The 22,268-nt window shown below is 35.6% G+C and overlaps 1 protein-coding gene across 1 annotated transcript in view; it reads left to right on the forward strand.

Moving 5' to 3' along the window:
- The window catches only part of SYNE1 (spectrin repeat containing nuclear envelope protein 1), a 363,177-nt gene that overhangs the window by 220,757 nt on the left and 120,152 nt on the right, over positions 1 to 22,268 (forward strand). Inside the window, exons 88-97 of the mRNA XM_058172424.1 lie at positions 4,548 to 4,745; positions 6,731 to 6,871; positions 8,656 to 8,823; positions 10,067 to 10,228; positions 11,600 to 11,794; positions 12,681 to 12,854; positions 15,000 to 15,191; positions 17,333 to 17,464; positions 18,569 to 18,672; positions 20,235 to 20,391. Of these exons, the coding sequence (XP_058028407.1) occupies positions 4,548 to 4,745; positions 6,731 to 6,871; positions 8,656 to 8,823; positions 10,067 to 10,228; positions 11,600 to 11,794; positions 12,681 to 12,854; positions 15,000 to 15,191; positions 17,333 to 17,464; positions 18,569 to 18,672; positions 20,235 to 20,391 (1,623 nt within the window). The remainder of the gene's footprint in view (positions 1 to 4,547; positions 4,746 to 6,730; positions 6,872 to 8,655; positions 8,824 to 10,066; positions 10,229 to 11,599; positions 11,795 to 12,680; positions 12,855 to 14,999; positions 15,192 to 17,332; positions 17,465 to 18,568; positions 18,673 to 20,234; positions 20,392 to 22,268) is intronic.

A 22,268-nucleotide genomic window follows, 5' to 3' on the forward strand; every position in this document is an offset into this window, starting at 1 on the left:
AAATCCACAAGAACAAACTTACCACCTTCTAATTTTTTTTTTGTACCAAGCAACAATCATCCAGATCAGTACAGTCACATCATCCAAAATACCTCTTTGCTTCCTGGGAATTCCATCAAGGAAACCCCACTTGTGCTTTAATTATATTTCTTTATGTCACCAAGTTAAATGCCCTAGATCTAAAGCGCAAAGACAAATTAATTAATTTTGAGTTTGAATTATATACATTATTTTAATAAAAGCAAATATTTTGAATAACTATTATGAATGTTGGGCTAGAACAGGGATCTTGGGCTTGTTTTATCTTATTCTGTTGTGATTTTGTTTTCTTCATGTCTCATTCTCAGAGACTGCCTACTCAAGTCTGTGCAGTTTTCTTGGCAAAGTTTTTCAGAAGTGGCCTGCCATTGCTTCTTTCCTATGTAATTATTTTAGTTGTTCCTAATTTAGTTTTTTTGCTTGTTTACTTTAAACGAGTAATCATTTTAACAAATAATCATCCATTCATTTTCCAAAATAATCTAACCAATATAGCAAATATATTGACACTATGTCATATGTTGGATGGCACATATGGATTGAACTTGGTGGAATAAATTGAAAAACATCCTGTGAGCAGGTTGTATGGAGTACCTTCCAATACTCTGACAGTAATAAGAACAAATGCATTAACACTATACATTTACTTAAATAGGTTATTAAATCAGGGGTCCCCGACCCCTGGTCCGTGGCCTGGTACCGGGCCGTGGCATGTCAGAAACTGGGCCACGCAAACAAGCCCCATCCATGGGATGCAAGCAGCATGCCCCCTCCACTCCACGGAAAAACCCCTTTCCACAGAACCGATCCCTGGTGCCCAAAAGGTTGGGGACCGCTATATTAAATTCAGTGAAAACACCATCAGAATGGTGGCTAAGCAATACCCTTAAAATATGAACATTTGGTTTTGAGTTGTTTAAGATTTTTTCTTACTGCTCCTACAAGCTAATGCATTATTTTAAAACTGTTTTTTTCATATATTAAAGATTAAAAGGGATTAAGCAATGAAAACTTTCAAAGGAGGAAGAAAACATACATTTAGACTGAGCTGAACTACGTATCTCAGAGTTCATTATCATTTCAAATGAGTCCTATAACTATGCAAATTTATATCACATTCTTTTTCATGTGAGAAGCTTTGGGTTTGCAACTGCTATTTGGAATGAAAGTTTGCTAGTCCTTAAAGTATTGGGTCCCAGTGAAATAATAATAATAATAATAATAATAATAATAATAATAATATCAGAGTTGGAAGGGACCTTGGAGGTCTTCTAGTCCAACTCCCTGCCCAGGCAGGAAACCCTACACCATTTTAGACAAATGGCTATCAATAATTTTTAATAGTAATCAAATTATTAAACTTGATGAAACAAAATGTCAAATTTTAAAAATAATAATATACCAGTCTCTTAAATTTTCATTCAGGATGGGTGGTATGTTTTTGTTGAGTTTCTCTTTTTACTGCACTGAATTATTTTAGGTAAAATAAGAAGTGTAAAAACCTGCTGGGCAACAAAAATCATGAGATCACTTTGTTCTAACTGGAAAAATATGCCTACAGCTCTTTTTTGAAGAGCAAAATATGAGAAATTACTACCATAACAGAAAGCATGTTATTCTGCGAGGAGGTGGGGGGAAAATTATTAAGTAATACAATGAGAGTTAACAAATGTATCTTGAGAAATTGGTACCTTGTGAATATTTCTATGGAAGCTGATGCGATCACTCTCAAAATTGCTATATAATCAGTCTCAATCCTCATACTCAATTTCTCCACTGAGCTTTCTTTATTTGGATACATTATTTATGAAAAACCTCTTTATATAGTCAGAAGTGAAAGAAAAAAGACTGATTGACATGTACAAATTACCTGTATAAATGTTGCTGTGTCCATAGTTGCTTTTACATTAAGCAACCACTACCAGTTATATATATATAATTTCTTTCACTTACGTACTTACAAGTCTTCTTTGTACTCAAGACAATTTGAGCTCTGTAAATGAAAGAGTGCATTAGGATAATCCAGGAAAATAAGATTATACTTATATCTATACTTATACTTGCTTATGCTATACTTAGGTTATTGAGGCCATGGTTCTCAGTAAGATATATATTGTTTTCCCAAATACATAATATTCCAAACTATTCCAAAATAATTAAAAAATCACAGGATTAATATACAGCAATCCTCATACAAAATCCTTGTACTTGTGAAAACATTAAACTTCCAAATTTATCCCAAAACATCAGCTCAAAAAATATCATGATAAATTTGTGGATGAATGTACTCTATTTCACCCTTAATTTATTAATTTATTAATTTATGAAATATATTTTGGTAATTCAGTGGCAAAATCATCTACCTGTGAGCTGCCCTTACCACATTTTCCTCTTTTTACTTTTCTATATCACCAGTTACCATAACATTTGTATCATCTTTAATCATGAACCTTTTTTAGTTTTCCAAAAAGAAGATGTAACTATTTGGACTAAACAGTTCAAAGGGTATTCAGTCTATTGGGGCATACCTGCCTTTTGCTGGGGTGTTCTCTATACTCCATATGGCAGATTATATTACAGATGGTCTTTGATTTACAACAGTTGATTTAGTGACTGCTCAAAGTTACAATGACACTGAAAAAGGTGACTTAATGACCATTTTTCGCACTCATGACTGTTGTAGCATCCTCATGGTTCTATGATCAAAATTTAGATGCTTGGCAACTGACTCATATTTATGACAGCTGCAGTGTCCGGGGTCATGTGATCACCTTTTGTGACTTTGTGACAAGCAAAGTTAATGGGGAATCTGATTCACTTAACAACTGTGTTACTAACTTAACAACTGTAGTAATTCACCTAACAACTGTAGCAAGCGAGGTCATAAAATGGAGCAAAACTCACTTTACAAATGTCTTACTTACCAACAGAAATTTTGGGCTCAGCTGTGGTTGTAAGTCGAGGACTACCTGTTATACAAATTTGGGAAATTATCACCTAAATTGATACCAGATCTGAAAGGCTCAGAGGCAAAGATTTATAGAATGATAAAATTATTTTACCACAGATATTAGAAAATCTGTCAATATGAAGGAAGACAGTCTGTAGGACCTCAAGCAGAAGGATGGAGAGAGAGAGAAGGAGACAGGAAAGCAAAGATTCTAATCTTGAATTTCTTTCTCCTACTTGTGTGTCATAAAGGGTTGAGATCCATTCATTTTGAGGCAGAAATAGTTGATGCATATATAGTAGTCTCACCTCAGGTGCTTTGCTTCCAACCTTGCCTCACAAAAGCGTTTCACATCAAAACTCTCTCAGTTGACTGAATTAAAATGTCCATGGCATTTTATTCTTCTCTATCTAGTCCATCTTTTGGGCAATTGTCTTAGGAACTATAAATGCAACATAAAGGAGCTTATTATATATCAGTTTGAGAGCATAGCTGACAAAGGTAAATGTAAAGGAATTAAAATGTCCAGGTCTAGTTAGGTGTGTGTGTGTGTGTGTGTGTGTGTGTGTGTGTGTGTGTGTGTATCCTTTTGTAGTCTTTGATAAGAGTCAGCAGCAATTTTTGCTTTTACTTTCTATACAGCATTCTGAAGCTAATACTATATTCCAACTCATTCCATATACTTATTAGAAGCCTAACCCAAAGTACTTGAATTAAAGGGTTAAACAGCCACTTCTATATCATAGTAGCTTTGTTTTGCAATCCTTATTTGCTGTGCCACCCAGGTTAAGTCAACATTAACAGATCTAATCCTAAATGTGTATTTGCTTCAGAAAGAGAGGCTTTCATATTTGGATTTTAGTTTTAAATAAGCTTGTTTGGGTTTTTTTTTAATTTTAGATGAAACCTGGAGGTAATCCCAGTTACTGCTGTACTTAAACAATTACACGAACAAAAAAATACCAGGTCTTTTTTCTAACCACATTTATTTTTGCAATATTTGTACAGCCAACATATTAGGACAGCAAGAAGACAGTGTCAGTGTTAGCCTTGCGTTTTATTGCCTGCTCTGTTGACTATTGTATATTCATAAAGAGAAACAGCAGTTTAAAAAAAATACACTTCCAGTTATCGCATGATCTCATTTCTCTGGTATGTAGTATCTGGAGACATTCAGCTGGTTTTGGTGCCTTGCAGGAAGGCGATGGCATAAATTATTCCTCCTGTCCCTCCCCTGTTTTGAGCAGAATCCTGTGTGGAAATGCTTTGTCTTTGTCACCAGCTTAATCTCCTTGTCTGTGATAAGTGAGCAGCTCATTTGCAAAGCTGTCTCTGTTAAAGGGTTAAGTGTGCATGTGATGCAGCCTGACTTGTTCTTTTTTCCACAATCAACATCCTGTGGTTCAGCTACTGCTGTGGCTAATGTGGAGCGTCTGAAACACAGAGCTGTGATTTCATTGGCTGATCTTAAAGAAGCGAGCCGGGTTTTTCTAACGGAAGCAGAATTGCTGCTAGCTTGTACTCCTTATGGCCTTTACTGAACCTGCGGTTTTCTCAGGAGCTGGCGGAGAAGATCAAAGGTTACCAAGAGCAAATTGCATCTCTCAATTCAAAGTGCAAGATGCTCACCATGAAAGCTAAGCATGCTACTATGCTGCTGACAGTGACAGAGGTGGAGGGGCTGTCAGAGAGAATGGAGGAGTTGGATTCAGAAGACATGCTTCCTGCACATAGTGCTCACCCGTCTGTAGTGATGGTAAGCAATGACCGTGTAATTCACATTTATTTGTCGGGATCGTTATTTGCAGTATCGCTTCTCATGCTACTGTGAACAGGATAGCAATCATTTAGATTGTTTACATGTTTTTAGGGGATGCCTGAATATTGTGGAGTAAAAGATAATAAACTCAGTTTATGCAAAACAGTAAGGTGAACAGAAAAGTGAAGAGAAATCAGTCAATTATCTTCATCGGCTATCATATGGGAGGGGTGTAAGTCAATCTTTTAAAATATGTGTACTATATATGAGGACTAAAAACAGTTTACTCTAAATAACAGTAAGTTAAGTTGAGGCTTATATGCCTAATAACTCATTTAAATATGTTATATTTACTTGTACATCATGTTATATTTAACATGGTGTTAAGTTTACTTGTACATCAAATGCAGGTTACATGTTTAAATGCAGAACTGAAGAAGAATTTAAACTAAAATGTTGTGTTACAGATACATTATTTAAACATCTGCAGCAGTGGTAAATTGTTACAAATTGATTATTTATAGATAATTAAAATGTTTTCAGTGTTAACTATTAACAGTAAACAGAAGAGCATATTTAAAATCAAAACATGTTATTACAATCATAGATCAGAAAATTAAAATTTAAAATATAAATTACAGAACAAAATTAAAAGTATGTGATGGGATCTTCCTCACTGCCTGGCAATAGGTGGCAGTCCTCCTAGCTACGTCTTGATTGATGTCTAATGATATGGTAATAGTTTAGTATTCAACTCATCTGTTTTTGCCTGGGAATTACTGGAGGAGGTGCTATACGATACTTTTGGAAATCTCAATAACAACTCCAGTAAAAGAGGACTTAAATGTTTCTGTTTCTCCATTTTTGTTTAGTTCCTAGGTTCCTGTACTTTTTATTTATTTATTTATTTACATTTATATCCCGCCCTTCTCCGAAGACTCAGGGCGGCTTACACTATGTTAGCAATAGTCTTCATCCTATTTGTATATTTATATACAAAGTCAACTTATTGCCCCCAACAATCTGGGTCCTCATTTTACCTACCTTATAAAGGATAGAAGGCTGAGTCAACCTTGGGCCTGGTGGGATTTGAACCTGCAGTAATTGCAAGCAGCTGTGTTAATAACAGACAGTCTTAACAGTCTGAGCCACAAGAAGCCTCTTACCCTCATATAAGATGCCTTAAATGGATGCTGGGGAAGTTTGGTGGAATATGGGCAGGGAGGGGGAAATAAAACGGTATTAAATGACTGAAACTCCACCTGAATGAGTTGAATGGAGCTAAATGATTGTTTTTAGTTGTTTTATATTTTTATATTTATTTTATTTCTGTATGTATCATATGTAAAAACCACCTATTTTTACATATTGGTCAGCTTCTTTTTGTAGTATTCCTATGTTGCTGAATTTCCAAGGATACAAAAAGGAGATTAAAGATCCTATACAACCCCAGTGTTGCAGGTTCAACTGGGGGGAAACTGCATTGTTTTTGGCTATATGTGCTAGTTATTTTGCTCTGTAATTTTTCCCACCTAGTTTCCTTCTTGGCAGAATTAATAACTGTTTTTAACATTATTGTGGCTGTACTAATTTTTAAATAGAACTGTTACATAAATTCCTCAGAAATTCATCCTTCATCAGCTTTACTAACATACTTTTGGTGAATACATAGTGATCATCAGGAGAAAGGGAAAAAAAGAAAAAAGAAAAATTTGATTGTAGAAAAGAGATTTTGACAGGCACAGCTAACGACAGGCACAGAGGTGGAGAATGTTTTGCCTGACAAACCTACCTCGGATCAAGGATTAAGTAGCATGAAGAGTAGAATTCATCTCCTTTATAGTTAGTCGGTTTGAGAAGGGACCATAGTCTCTTATAAACTATGTTCTGATGAAACTCCACATTTTTGAAGACATGAAATGCAAAGTCTTTCTGGTATCTGAATGATCTTCCTGTCCTTTGGGATGCATTTCCCATGGCAGATGACTGCTGGTCGCTGTCACACACTTCTGTCACCAGTTACTGAGGAATCTGGGGAAGAGGGAAGCAACAGTGAGATCTCTTCTCCTCCTGCCTGTCGCTCTCCTTCACCCGTGGCTAATGCTGATGCTTCTGTTAATCAGGTATCTCCCTCAGCATTCATCCGTCTGTGCTATCTGCAAACATCTGTGGTCCTCGTACAGTGTACAGTATCTCATTTGTTCAGTAATGCTGAGTGTAGATCATTCATGCTATGCAAATATAGAAACCTTTATTTTATCTTTAAGAAATCACCATTCATTCTCACTTTCAAAATTAGTTTAGCATATCAAAATTAGAAAAGATCTTGAGAAAATAAAACTTTATGCTAACATGTTAGACATATTTCATTATCTCTTTGTCTTGATTCTGTCAATAGATCATTGCAGAAAGAGATGCAATATTTTCCATTGTTTTCTTTATGTGGGAATAATCCATTTTTTTCCCCGTTTGATTTCAGCTGTTTTCTTTGCATCGGTTTCATTTCAGTAGAAAAGTTTATTTAGTTTGTATCTTCATATGTCTGTATATATGGTGCCAGGCCTTCTCGGAATCATTTTGTATCATTCTTTTTACAATGAAAAGAAATATAAAATGGAATAAAACAGTGAAAGTTGTAGATTCTGATGTCTCCTTGCACGTACTGTATACTTGAGATCTTCCTACAGATTTTCATTAATGTTCAACTTGTGGGATTGTGAAGAACAATCCAAAACTTTACCTTTCCTTTAAGTACTTCACAAGCATGTTTCAGAATATTACCTTGCTGAAATATATAGCCTTTTTTTCAGCCTTCATTTTTTAATTAGGTTATTTGCTTGAAAGGCAGGAAGATCTAGATGTCTAAAACTAAGCTTTCATTGCCAAAGGACATGCTGAAAAATTCAATGGATACTGTCCATTGCAGCACAGAGTGTCTCGTACAACAATGGCCTTCATGGGAACTGCCAGAGCAAATGTTATAATAAAAGGCATCATTTCAAGTATGCAAAATAAAACCTTGATAAACCTGAAATGTTTTGAAATAAAGTGCTTTTGAATAATGAAAAAAACAGAACTCTAGAATCATAACCCTGCAAGTTACATTAGGAGAAAAATGGGTTAAGCATTTGATGAAAGAAACACCTTACTCTATGATATTTTGAATGCAGCCAATAGCACAGAAAATATTACGTGTATGGAAGGAAAAATGGATGCAAAAGTAAATGCCATCACAATCTCAGAAGCAAATATCTTAGAGTCAGTGAAGAAACTGGATCTTATTAGCTTTTTTATCGAGATAATTCAAAGCTTACATCTAAAACAACTATGAAGTACTTAAAGGGAAAAAAGTTAAAATAGTTGTCAATGATACTTTAAGCTATATCAAAAACTTGTTTCGGAAACAAATCTTATTTGCAGTGCAACTAATGAAAAAAGTGGGTACCATAAATATATATGTAACATTTGAAATCAAATATTTATGTTATCGGTGTCATTGGCTTTATGTATATTTTAAATAGCATGTGAATGTTTAAAGTTAGTTCTTGTCTGACTGATGAGGTTTCCTGGAACACTGGGGTGCAGTGCTATATGTTTATCATGTTAAATCAAAGATTGGCAAATTTATAATTCTTCAGTGGCACATTTATAATTCCTCAGTTCTGTGTTTGCTTAAATCAATCATAGCCATCTTCAAAGTTGTTCCAATGTGTGTCTGATGGTGGTGGTGTTTTTTTACATAAAAAGTACAAGCTAAAATGATGAGACAAAAATAAAATAATGCTGTTAAAATATCATAAATGGGAACTATAAAATATTAGTACTAAATTAGAATATATTCAAATTTCAAAAATAAGCTGAAGTTTCAGCACTTTTGAAAATACAATATTTTACCTTATGCTCATAGGACATTGCTTATTATCAAGCTTTATCTGCTGAACAGTTGCAGACAGAAGCATCCCAAATTCAGCCTAGTGCTCCAATTGCTCAGGAATCCTATGAACCAAAATTAGAAGCCCTTTCCAGTACTAAACTGGATGATTTGCAACGTTCTTGGGAGACCCTGAAAAATGTGGTAAGTCTTTTGACATAAGGAGGTATGGAGGAAATATTACCATTAATGTGGATGGGGATTTGTGCTTATGTCAATGTAAATACTTGCAAAGACATATTATTTAGATCGGGGGTGAAATCCAGCAGATTCTGACAGGTTCTGGAGAACCGGTAGCGGAAATTTTGAGCAGTTCAGAAAACCAGTAGTGGAAATTTTGAGTAGTTCAGAGAATGGTAGCGAAAATTTTGAGTAGTTCAGAGAACCGGTAGCGGAAATTTTGAGTACTTTGGAGAAGTGGCAAATACCACCTCTGGCAGGTCCCAGAGTGGGGTGGGAATGGGGATTTTGCAATATCCTTTCCCCCAGGAGTGGGGAGGGAATGGGGATTTTGCAGTATTCTTTCCCTGGAGTGGGGTGGGAATGGAGGTTTTGCAGTAGCCTTCCCCTGCCACGCCTACCAAGCCACACCACGCCCACCAAGCCACACCCACAGAACCAATAGTAAAAAATTTGGATTTCACCACTGATTTAGATTGAAAATTAGCTTGCATTGGAACTGTGATGAAACTTGTATATTTTCCTTTTTTATCAACTGCTTTGGAAATAGATTTCAGATGTGATTAAACAGTATTTGAAATTAGTAAATAGTTCAGGTACTTGTCAGATTCCCAAAAAGTGACTTCATGCCAGCATGTGGATGTCTAGGAATAAAAGCAGCTGCATGCCCATTTTAAATTACCAACATCATAAATCCATATAGTACAAAGAGGAGTTATGGCAAAAGAAAATATATGAAATACAAAGTATTAGATTTGTATCATTAAATTTATCAACTGGATTCTAGTTTTACTATGAAACTACAACTATTTAAGAAAAATGCAAAGCAATGTCTGTTATAGTGATAATAAAATTTCAGCAAAAACTCCTGTTTATATAGGCTAAAAGCAATTTAATTATAGTTTGAGAGAGAGAGCTGTTTTGCAACAATTTGGCAACATAAATTTCATGCAATAATATTTATGGAAAAAAAAAACTCTGCAGAAGTATGTCTTTTAAAAGCCTAAGGTAAAATCAGTAAGCGGTAAGTTGTATGTGTGTTAAAAAAAACAACCTATACAAATTTAATATATCTGTATACTTCCTTTTTCTTTTTAATGACATTTGTTAAAATTAACTTTCATTAAAATATTGTTAGTTCGCTGCATTTTCTCATTATTTAATGCAAAAGTTTTAATCTCTATTTACAAATAAATTTTCCTTTTAGATTAGTGAAAAGCAGCGCACGCTTTATGAAGCCCTTGAACGTCAGCAGAAATATCAAGATTCTCTTCAGTCTATATCAACAAAAATGGAAGCTGTTGAGGTGAAATTAAATGACACTCTAGACAATAATAAGAGTCCAGAAAGCCAGATGGCTGGCCACCAGGTAAAATAAATCAATAAATAAATTAACAAGCACATTACAAAATTGTTTCTTGTTCAGTTTCAGGTGCCTGGTCTTCAGATCCAACTGTATGGCAAAGTTATGTCAGACACATTTCCATTCTTTGCCTTCTTTTAGAAAGTGATGAAAGTTTTTTTTTAAAAGAAAATAAGTATTTTAAAAGGAAAATGTTATTACTTTAAAGGTATTATGTATTTGCTAAATGCTCATTCATTATGTTTGTTTATACTGTAGTAAAGTGCAGGTAGAGAAATGAATTGAACTTTTGATCTCATTCCAGATAGGCTGGGGACTCGGGAGGCCCATACAATCTTCAAATAAGTCTGTTTGAATGAATCATCAAGTAAAGCAAATCCTCTTCCATTAACAAATGTGCATTAGCCTCTCTGTGTACTCCCCCAGCCTTCTATTTCATCACCATCCATCATTATCCTTGCCAGTCCCTCAAAGGAGCCTGGAAAGTGGGAATGTTTCCCTTTTTTATGAAAGGAAAGTTCCCCCCACCCACACACACACACTCCCACCCTTCCATTGGCTTACTAGAGAGAGCTCTGACTGGATGTTACAGAGAATGGACCTTAAAGTAGAGGATACAGGAGCAATTGAGGACAAAGCCATTTCCAGGACTGACCCTTTATTTATGTGGAGGTGCCACAAGTGTGAATCTTAACTCATTGATTTTAAATAAATTAACATATTGTGTTATAAATATCAATTCCTAACAGAGTATTTTGGTCTGATTTTATGATTGTATAGTTCTGATGTACCTAGATGCTTAACTGAATATTTAAATAAAGCAATTAAATCTTGTATTCATCTGTGATACTATACACAGGATCCAATAGCATGTGCTACTCAGTTTATAATACAGGTAATCTTCGATTTATGACCACTATTGAGCCCAAAATTTATGATGCTAAGTGAAATATTTGTTAGTTGTGCCCCATTTTATGATCTTTTTTTGCAACAATTGTTAAGTGAATCACTGCAGTTGTTAAATTAGTAACATGGTTGGTAAAATAATCTGGTTTCCCCATTGACTTTGCTTGTCAGAAGGTCACAAAAAGTGATAATCTGATCTTGAGACACGCCAACCGTCATAAATATGAGCATCTAAATTTTGATTATATGACCATGGATATGCTGTAATGGTTGTAGGTGTGAAAACTGGTCATAAGTCACTTTTTCAGTGCTCTTTTAACTTTGAACAGTCACTAAATGAACTGTTGTAAGTCAAGGACTACCTGTACTCACTGGAACTCAGCAGTTCAAATGTATTAATCATTTTAACACGTTTTTTTTTCCAGAAATAATGTGACTAAGTTGGTCCTGTTTAACTTCTGTCTTTAATAGGCTTTGATGGATGAAATTCTAATGCTCCAAGAGGAAATAAGTGAGCTACAAACCTCATTAGCGGAGGAATTGGTATGTGAACCGTTAGAGGCAGATGCTGCTGAGCAGTTGGCTCTGCAGTCCACGCTGACCGTGTTAGCAGAGAGAATGGCCACTATTAAGATGAAAGCTTCAGGAAAACAGCAGCTTCTTGAGGTACCAGGATGTTGAAAGAAAATTTTAATTACACAGTTCAGTAATATAAATTAAATTTTTCAATGGGGACGGCGGATATGTTGATGGATTAAGCTGACACTATCCAACTCTGTAATCCAACAACACCATGGCTGGATGGTTTTCATTGTACTAAGTCCTGACTCCTTCATGCTTCAGTTGCACAGTTTGCTGCACATGAGAAACTCCCCTTCTTCAATATTGCTGCAGAAGCAACAGTGCTTCTCTTTATTTTTCCTGCAGGGCAGGGTCAACATCTCACATGATGCAGCAATTACTAAATCCTGCATAGATTTAATTTAAGGTTATTTGTTAAGAATAAGTCTCACGGCTAGCAAAAGAATTAATATTCTTCTCTCCTAGGAATTCTGGACTGGGATAAATTAATCTCTCAAACTGTTATCTTCTCCCTGTACATTGTGCTAACTCCTCTTTAGTGACCTTTGATTGCTGAGGAACGTGCACAACTTCAGAAATCTGAAACTACTTTAATCAAATCCATGCTAGCCATTTTCGCCCTTTCCTTCTTTCAGGCTAACATTTCCCTTCTGCCAACTCTTTAGCCCATTTCAACTTCCTTCCCATTCTCCTTGAGTAACACTTGTGAAAAGCCCTTATCTTTTTCTATCCTGACTATTTTTGCACCTTTCACCTAGGACAAGGGAATCAAACTCATGTCATCATGGCAGCATCACGTGACATATTGGGACTCCCCCTCCCCTTCATTAAATTGGGTTTAAATTGGCCAGCACATGATGCATCCGGCTCGCGGGCCTGGAATTTGACGCATCTGGGCCAGGAGAACACTTAACAAGATGACAGACATTTGAAAACAAATACATTACAAATAATAGTGTGTAATTCACAGGAGAAACTCAATGAGCAACTAGAAGAACAGCGTCAAGAGCAGGCCCTGCAAAGGTATCGCTCTGAGGCAGATGAACTTGATCACTGGCTTCTGAACACACAAGCATCTCTAAACACTACTTTGGTGACTGATGAGGAACCTATGGATATGGATTCCCAGTTGGTTGACTGCCAGGTGGAAAAAATTCTTCATATTTAAATATTATTTCTGCTGTAGCTAACAGAGATTTCCTATGTGTTATTAAATTAACATTACCCACAACAGGAATGCTGTTTTTATTGATTATGTGCCAGCAGATCAGTGTCAACCCAGATCAGTTGGGCCAGTTTTAATTGTGTCAAAATAAAATTAAATTACAGGGCATTACTTCTGGTAACAAGTTGAGTGGGTGATTTGTTCAGGCTTAAAATATCATACAATAAAGTCTAGTTATAATGCAAGTAATTTTTAAATGTTTCAATAGTGAACATTTTATGCTTTAAACCTTAAGACTTTAAATAATTGCTGAAGAGAAAAAATGTTTTCTTAAATTGAAGAAGTTTAAACTCCGATTAGTTTAAATTGTAGTTTGTTGAAACAAGTCAAGATCAGCCCATGATTCATGGTCATGGTTTGTTTAATAGTCCATGTATTCATAAAATAAACTAACATAATAATAAACTCCAGGTAGTTTTGAAAGGGAAGAGAGTCCTTCTAAACCAGGGGTAGTCAACCTTTTTATACCTACTGCCCACTTTTGTATCTCTGTTAGTAGTAAAATTTTCTAACCGCACACTGGTTCCACAGTAATGCGCCATGTATCGTTGTCTGTGCATGCCTCTCGCGCATTGTGGATTGGGTTTGGGTGGGCGCCGGCTACCAGCTCTGCTTATCTGTTACAGCTTGGTGGTGTGGGGGGAGATGCGTGAGCTATTCTGGGACGAGGCTCTTTTGTTTGCGGTCACACTATAGCGCCATTTAGTTTTACTTACATAACGTGAACTAAACTTATGCACGGGCAATACAAATAGTATATTTTCAGAAATTTAAATTGTCACGGAGAATTTTTTGAAAACCTAATGAAAATGTTTTTAAATAATGCTATGATTTTTTTAAAAAAAGTCAATTAAATAAAAAAAAAAGGAAAGTACTTTTGTATCAGACAAAACCCCTATCACCCACCATGAAAACTGGAACGCCCACTAGTGGGCGGTAGGGACCAGGTTGACTACCACTGTTCTAAACTCTAAATTATTTGGAGAAGAGGTTAGCAGGAGACATAAAATGCAAGACTTTGTTTAAGCGAAGGCGAGGATTATTGTAAAATCTGAAACACGTCACTAAATTCTTGTGACCTGATTTACATGAGAAATGAGAGATAATCTATGAAGAACCTAATAAAGTTGTGTTTATAGAGGCAGACAATTGTTTAGTTGGAAGATCTTCTAGAAAGAGAATTGGCTTATCTGTTTCATTTTACCTGTTTATTCTTTGTAATGGGAGAGAGTAATGTCATATGTGCCATGACATCTTTGCATGCAATGAAAATGACTAGTTGTATCATGACACAAATACATAATTTGCACCATATTACTCTCATTGTAATTTCTACCAGACATCTATGCTTCATTATTAAATTGCCTTTGGGTACAGTTTTAGACAAACTGCTGCACTGCCTCGAATTTATGTAACCCTCAGAATTCTATAAAAATATAACATGATTCAAATAATTTAACCCAGAAATCCTTAAACTTGTCCATGTCAGAATATTTAGACTAAATATAAATAAATTATCTGCATTTCAAAATAAATATGCCAGAGATTTGTTCCTTTAAGTCGCTCTAAGTGAAAGAAGATTAGGCAGAGGATCTTAGGCCATTTTTGCACCAATCAGAAATATCCACTGTGAGAAGAAGCTTATCAATTCAAGAGAGCAATGAGGGAAGGAAGGGTGAGAAGTGCAGAAGTACACGAAGTAGAAAGCTGTCCTAACTAAATGAGATCTGCCTATTGCAATAATCTAGGGATGTCATTGTCTGCCAGATTACTGCACTAAAGAAATGAAACAGAAGCAAGCATATAAGCAACATTGACATCCAAAATATATTTATCACTTATGTCTTTCTTTTCAAACAAAGTTGATTTTTTGAAGATTTTTTTTTAACAAATGAAAAATAAATGCGAACTATCTTAAGCATGTTTCTGAGAACACTGAGTTTGAGAAAATACTCAGCAACAATGTGAATTTGTTTGCTTTTCTTTGTTGAAGAAAGAGTGAGGTAGGTTTTTGATGGATGCTTCAGAATGTATGAATTTGCTTCGTTGTTTTTGCTGCTTCAGAATATGCTTGGGGAAATCGAGCAGAAGGTGGTGACTTTGTCTGAGCTGTCCGTACACAATGAAAACCTCCTCATGGAAGGAAAAGCTCAAACCAAGGATGAGGCTGAGCAGCTGGCATTGAAACTCAGAACGCTGAAGGGAAGTCTTCTGGAACTACAGAGAGTCCTTCATGACAAGCAGATCAACATCCAGGTAAGGAGCTCTTTTCAACTGGTTTTAAACGTATTTTTTGGGTTTATATGTAGCAATTGAGAAATATTATAATGTTTACTGTTAAGAATATATACTCTGGGATAACGTTTCCTCTTTTTTTTTTTTTTGTAATATTTGGTATAATTAAATAACAAACTGTTTTATTCCCCGCTTTCTACTTTTGTCTCTGTGTATGTTTGTACATGCATGTGGACACACCTTTGAGTCAGACTTCACTCCTGGCAACTGCTTTGAGCAGTCCCTAAGATTCTCGGAAGTGGTTCGCCCTCACCTTCTTTCTAGGGCTAAAAGATAGTGGCTGGCCCAAAGCGATCCAGTGGGAACTAGGACTGACATCCAATCTCCGGTTTCTAGTCTGGTGCCTTAACCAGTATACCAAACTGTCTCTCCTCCTATTCTGAGGAGTATTTTTTGTTTTGGGACAAATGTTCAAATATTGTAACTTTGACATAAAAATGAGCATTAATCAAGTCACAAGTCAAATAGAGTTATTAATTCATGGTTACTTGGTTAAAGTCAGAGAGAAATGGTAAGTAGTGTTTTGTTTTAATACAGCATTTTTTGTTTACATAGATAAAGAAACTAAATGAGGAAAAACCTGCTTTCATTAGTAGGGTTCTTTCACTGAAGAAGGGTGTACATTTTAATTCTAGAGCATTTATTTGAGATAACAATTCCATATAGATGTTGTCTGTGATCATTATGGACACAATACATGCAGGGACTTGCCAATTATTATTATTATTATTAATCCAATTTCTATACCAATTTCTATACATTGATTTCTATCAATGCACGTTAAGGCTTCCCATTTCTCAACATAGTTTTTGAATTAGGATATCATCTGCCAGGTTGGTTGGTTTGCTTATCAGACTGAGATGGGCAGCATATGATTTTAATAAATAAATATTTCTATATAGAAAAGTTAGCATGTCAAATGAGCAGTTCATTCATACACAATACCATTTCAAACTTCTTTTTCAAATATTTAGAATATCTACTTTGTCATTTTTTTCAACAAGGTGGTTTTTTCCAGATACCTGTGATGTTATTGTAGGTGTGTGTGTCCTATTATTTATTTAATTCTTAGTTAAATGATAAAGCATATGACATTTTGCTAATAACCAGAGACCTATATTTCTGATGATAGTAGAGATCATAGTAGAGATTTGGTCAATATGTCAAATCACATTGTCAAATAAAACAAAACATTAAACATTAAATTTAGAAATGCCATTCTTTTTAAATTTTTAAATTCCAGTTCTGATCTAAATTAGTAAATCAAAATACTCTGTAATTTCATATATTAAACTTGAATAATAATATGGTAGGACGCGGTGGCTCAGGGGCTAGGACGCGGTGGCTCAGGGGCTAGGACGTTGAGCTTGTCGATCGAAAGGTCGGCAGCTCAGCGGTTCGAATCCCTAATGCTGCCGTGTAACGGGGTAAGTTCCCATTACTTGTCCCAGCTTCTGCCAACCTAGCAGTTTCGAAAGCATGTAAAAATGCAAGTAGAAAAAATAGGGACCACCTTTGGTGGGAAGGTAACAGCGTTCCGTGTGCCTCTGGCGTTGAGTCATGCTGGCCACATGACCACGGAGACATCTTCGGACAGCGCTGGCTTTTCGGCTTTGAAACGGAGATGAGCACCGCCCCTAGAGTCGGCAACGACTAGCACGTATGTGCGAGGGGAACCTTTACCTTTACCTTTAATAAAATGGTGTGATATGTCGAAAAAATTTAAGAAGCTGTTTTGAGCAATTTGATACAGTTCTGACTCTGAATAGCATAAAATAGGCATCACTATAAGCAAGGTACGGTAAACAAACTTGCTACATTCCCGGATGAATTCATCATCTTTATAATAGAGCTGGGTCTTGTAAAGATGAGATTCTCTCCATCCAGATATCTTTTCTTGTCATGTCTTCCTGTTTTATATCCCTTTTTGCTTTGTCTTCTGAATAAAATTTCTTTGGAAACCCATTTTAGAAGCCTTAAATATATACATAAACCATCATGTTAAGAAGCCGGAAATTTACACTTCAAATAGCAATCCTACTTCTATTTGTATTTCCTACTCACACTCCACCCCCCTCCTTTCTTTTTCTTTATTAAAGCAGGGAGCTGTACAGGAAAAGGAAGAATATAAATCAGATCTGGTCACATCTCAAGATCCCAGTGTCCAGGAGTGGTTGGCTCAAGCACAAACAAGCCGTTCACAACAACAGCTAAGCATCATACAAAGACAGAAAGTGAGCATGTTGCACATAAATGTACATTTTATATGTGTTTAGGGATTTTTATTGTGTTCATTCCGGCACGGATGTATGTAGATGATTTTTAAACTTGCTTCAGTCATTAATCATAAAGGAGGCTCTGTGTAATTGAGGTACACTTTGTCTTATTTCATTAACAATATTCTCAATAGGGTGTAGCTTTTCTAGCCCTCTTCTTATTTTCATATAGAGAACATGGATATCTGCACTCAGTCTCCAGTCCAAACTAGAACCATTTTGTAATTTATAAATTGTCATAAAAGTAGGGATCTGTGTATGCTGTTTTCAATTGTAAATATCTACAATAAATATATGGATGGACCAAATAAACCATACAATACTGAAGTGCAGCCTACAATATATAGAGATCACATAATAATAGAAGTTTATTATTAGATTAGCTCCATTAATATGCAATAAGATCTTACTGTGCAATAACAATTTTTCCTACTGTAGTCTATAGATTAACCCAGCTCTCCTCCTACAATCCTTACAGAGTAGTTATTGTTCTGATGCATCCTGTAATTGCTTCCATTTTCTGATAAGCAGCATTCTAACATCTGCTATAAACATGTTGTTGTTATTTCTGTTGGAAGTAATAGAATAGTAATAAAATACAGACAAATATTGCCCAAGACATTTTTATAATATATATGGATAGAAATGAAATAATCTTTGGAAATTATGACAGCTGCTGCTTACCAAATCTTGTTACAAATGTGCTTCTTTTTCTTTACCATGACAAATGGCAGTTACATGCTTAATTATATGCCTACTGCCTGAAACTGTAAAGCCTCTGAGAATGGATAGCACAGGAGGCACTAACATTTGTCTCATTGTGTTGGAAAGGCTGTAGGAGAGGGGACATTCCAAAATTAGAACTTAACTGTAGTTCAAATAATTCTGTTAGTGGCTCTCTGAAAAAACTTACATACAGCGGCTATAGGAAAAATGTACATACTTTGATTTCAGCTCATTTTTTTCCTTCTAGGTAAATATCTCCAAACAGTTATAAATCTAGTATTCATTGATAGAAATATGTATTTAAAGCAGTTGCTTTTGTTTGTTTATTTTTTTTAGGAACTAGAGAAAGAACTAGCGGAACAAAAGAGCCTTCTTCGTTCAGTGGCAAGTCGTGGAGAAGAAATTTTAACTCAATCATTTTCAGATATGCCTTATTCTAGGTGAATATTTATGCTTAAATACTTCATCTTCCAGGATCATGTCTATATATTTCCTTGTAGGGAGATTGTACAAAAAAGAAAATAGTTTAGATTTAAAATAACAGATTCAATTTAAGTGTTTGTCATCTGCAGATTAAGTAAGTATTTGAGTATTTTTTCCTAACTAACCATTTTATGAGAATGTTCCAATAAGATGATACACATAAGATTGAATGAATCTGCTGATGGTAGAAATATCAGAAACCATCAGATTCTCCCATCGTGAGGATCTCTTCAGACAAACCTTCTCTGAATTGATGCACCGGAGATTCATGAAATTATGGTAACATTACATCTGATGGATAAAATTTCAGTAAAACTGTTTTGTACCTAAATCACACAGTGGGGGCTTTGCTTTTTATGAAAGACTGAAAATTAACATTTCTCAGCATAGTTTAGGATAAATTTATTACATCTAAAAATATTAGCCTTAGAAACTAATTAATATTTACTGTATTTAATTTGTAATTCCTCTTGAATTGTTAGATTAATTTAAAATGAATTTAGCTCATTTATATTATCATTATGAAAAATGGTTTTAAACAGTGATATGACAATATTATTATAGTCACACAGTGAGCCAGATATTTAGACTGAATTTGGCAGTTTTGTCTACCTATTGAGTCCTTCCCAAGAACTTGAGATAGACAGATGTTTATTATTATTATTATTATTATTGTTGTTGTTGTTGTTGGTTGCCCAGTCAACCAGATGTTTCTACTGCATTTGGATATGTATCCACCTATTAATCCCACTTCAAGGACTTGGGATAGGTAGATATTGATTTTTGATGGTGTTAAACATCTTATTATGGTGGCTCAGTGGCTAAGACGCTGAGCTTGTCAATCGAAAGGTCGGCAGTTCAACTGTTTCAATCCCTAGTGCCACATAACGGGGTGAGCTCCCATTACTGGTCCCAGCTTCTGCCAACCTAGCACGTAAAAACACGTTAAAAATGCAAGTAGAAAAATAGGGATCACCTTTGGTGGGAAGGTAACAGCATTCCGTGAGCCTCTGGCATTTAGTCATGCCAGCCACACGACCACGGAGACATATTCACACAGCTCTTTGGCTTTGAAACGGAGATGAGTACCACTCCCTAAAGTCAGGAACGACTAGCACATATGTGGGAAGGGAACCTTTACCTTTTTATGGTTCATCACATAGTCAGCGAGGTATTTAGCCTGGATTTGGCATTTTTATCCACTTATTGAATCCTCCCTCAGAATTTGGGATAGACAAATGTTGTTATTTGATCCTGTTAAAGGTAACGTTGCCAGTGTAAGCTGTTCCGAGTAAAGCTGCCTTTTGCAATTGTCTAATGGTGATTTTGTCAATGCCAATGATGTAACTTCAAGTGGACTCCAAATTCAAATCTCATTTTAATGGCACAATTAAGGATCCACCCTAATCTGCATGATTTGAGAAGTCATTAAAACTCTGGTATGTTGTTATATGAAATGTTAACTAAAAAATCACAATAATTCCATTTTCATGATTTGTATTTATATTTTATATGATAGCAAGAAGCCAGATAAACTAACAGAAGAACTGAGTTTAGAAGGAGAAAAGCCCACAAGTGAAGATCAGATGAAAATGAAATGGGAAAGCCTTAATCAAGAGTTCAGCATTAAGCACAGACTTCTACAGAATGCTCTGGAACAAGAACAAGAACAGTCAGTAAGTAACCTTTCAGAATTATTTTTGTCATTCTTCATATGAACAATGTTAAAAGTGTATCTTAGCAATGTTTCTTATACAGATGGAAAAGGACCTAATCTATCAAACATCTAAATAGGGACTATAGGTAATCCTCAATTTGCGACCACAATTGAGCCCAAAATTTCTGTTCCTAAGCCAGACATTTGTTATGTAAATTATGCCTCATTTTAGGACTTTTCTTGCTACAGTTGTTAAGTGAATCACGACAGCTGTTAAGTTGGTGACCTTGTTGTTAAGTGAATCTGGCTTCCCCATTGACTTTGCTTGTCAGAAGGTAGGCAAAAGTGATCACATGACTCTGGGACACTGCAACTGTCATAAATGAGTCAGTTGCCAAGCATCTGAATTTTGATCACATGACCATGGGGATGCTGCAATGATCATAAGTATGAAAGATAGTCACTTTTTTTAGTGCTTTTGTAACTTTGAACAAGAGGGACACGGTGGCTCAGGGGCTAGGATGTTGAGCTTGTCGATCGAAAGGTCGGCAGCTCAGCGGTTCGAATCCCTAGTGCTGCCGTGTAATGGGGTGAGCTCCCGTTACTTGTCCCAGCTTCTGCCAACCTAGCAGTTTCGAAAGCACATAAAAATGCAAGTAGAAAAAATAGGGACCACCTTTGGTGGGAAGGTAACAGCAGTGCGCCTTTGGCGTTGAGTCATGCCGGCCACATGACCACAGAGACGTTTTCGGACAGCGCTGGCTCTTCGGTTTTAAAACGGTGATGAGCACCGCCCCTTAGAGTCAACGACTAGCATGTATATGCGAGAGGAACCTTTAACTTTGAAAAGTCACTAAATTAACTGTTGTAAGTCAAGGACTACCTGTACTGAAGCTCACTTTATATGATGTAGACACTCAGAAGTTCTTGCTGGTGCAGAATGCATCAGGCAAACTACTAGCAAGAGCAGCCTAGTATTCTAGAATTATTCCTATCTTTCAGTTGTTGCAATAGATGCATCATTTCAAGATGCTGGTTATTACCCATAACCATATATGATGTGGCATTTGGTTATTTTAGTGACTGCTTTACTGAGCATGATTATACCCATCTGGTCCAAACACTGAAAAAAAGCCTGCTGAAATTTCCACTCCCTTGTGTGATAATAAAGGGTGGTGAAGCAGAAGGCTGGAGTCAAGCTTTTGACATTCGGTTTTCTTGGAGTTTCATTTAGTAAGGTTTATTGTGAAGGTATGAAGCCATCTCAGCAGCTGGATTTTTTTTTTCACTTTAAAAACTAATTTATCGTTGTATGAATGTGCAGAAATGGACAGATTATCTATGGAAATGAAGGAGAGGGAAGATACCGAGTACTATCAAATATGGAATAGATGGTATTCCTGGCTGGAGAATAAACATAAAACCTAAGGGAGATTTTTGCTATGAGATTGAATTCTGAATAGAGGTTAAGATAATTTAAATAAGGATGTAAGTTTAAGATAGAGATACTTAGAAGTAGAATCTGTATATAGAGGTTAAATAGGATAGAGATACCAATGTAGAAAGAGCTGTTATGAGTATTGTAATTTCAATGTCTTTGTCTTTGTTTTATATTTTTTGCTTTTGTGTATTGTGGTGTGTTTTTTTGTATTTTGTTTTTTAATTTTTGGAAATTTAATAAATATTTTTTTAAAAAAAATAAAATAAAAACCAATTTATCTCTCCACTTTTAAAGATGAAACTTTTTCCATTTTTTAAAATCTCTCTGTGAATGGCAAGGAGCTAATAGGTGGAGCAGAGCACATAGTAAGCACATGAATCTCTCTTAGGTTCTGAATGTAGCATTGCAGGAGGCCAAATCAGTAATAGCCCCCACATTATGTGAGAAGATACAAA

This window comes from Ahaetulla prasina, chromosome 1 (genome assembly GCF_028640845.1).
Source record: "Ahaetulla prasina isolate Xishuangbanna chromosome 1, ASM2864084v1, whole genome shotgun sequence".
Taxonomy (NCBI): domain Eukaryota; kingdom Metazoa; phylum Chordata; class Lepidosauria; order Squamata; family Colubridae; genus Ahaetulla; species Ahaetulla prasina.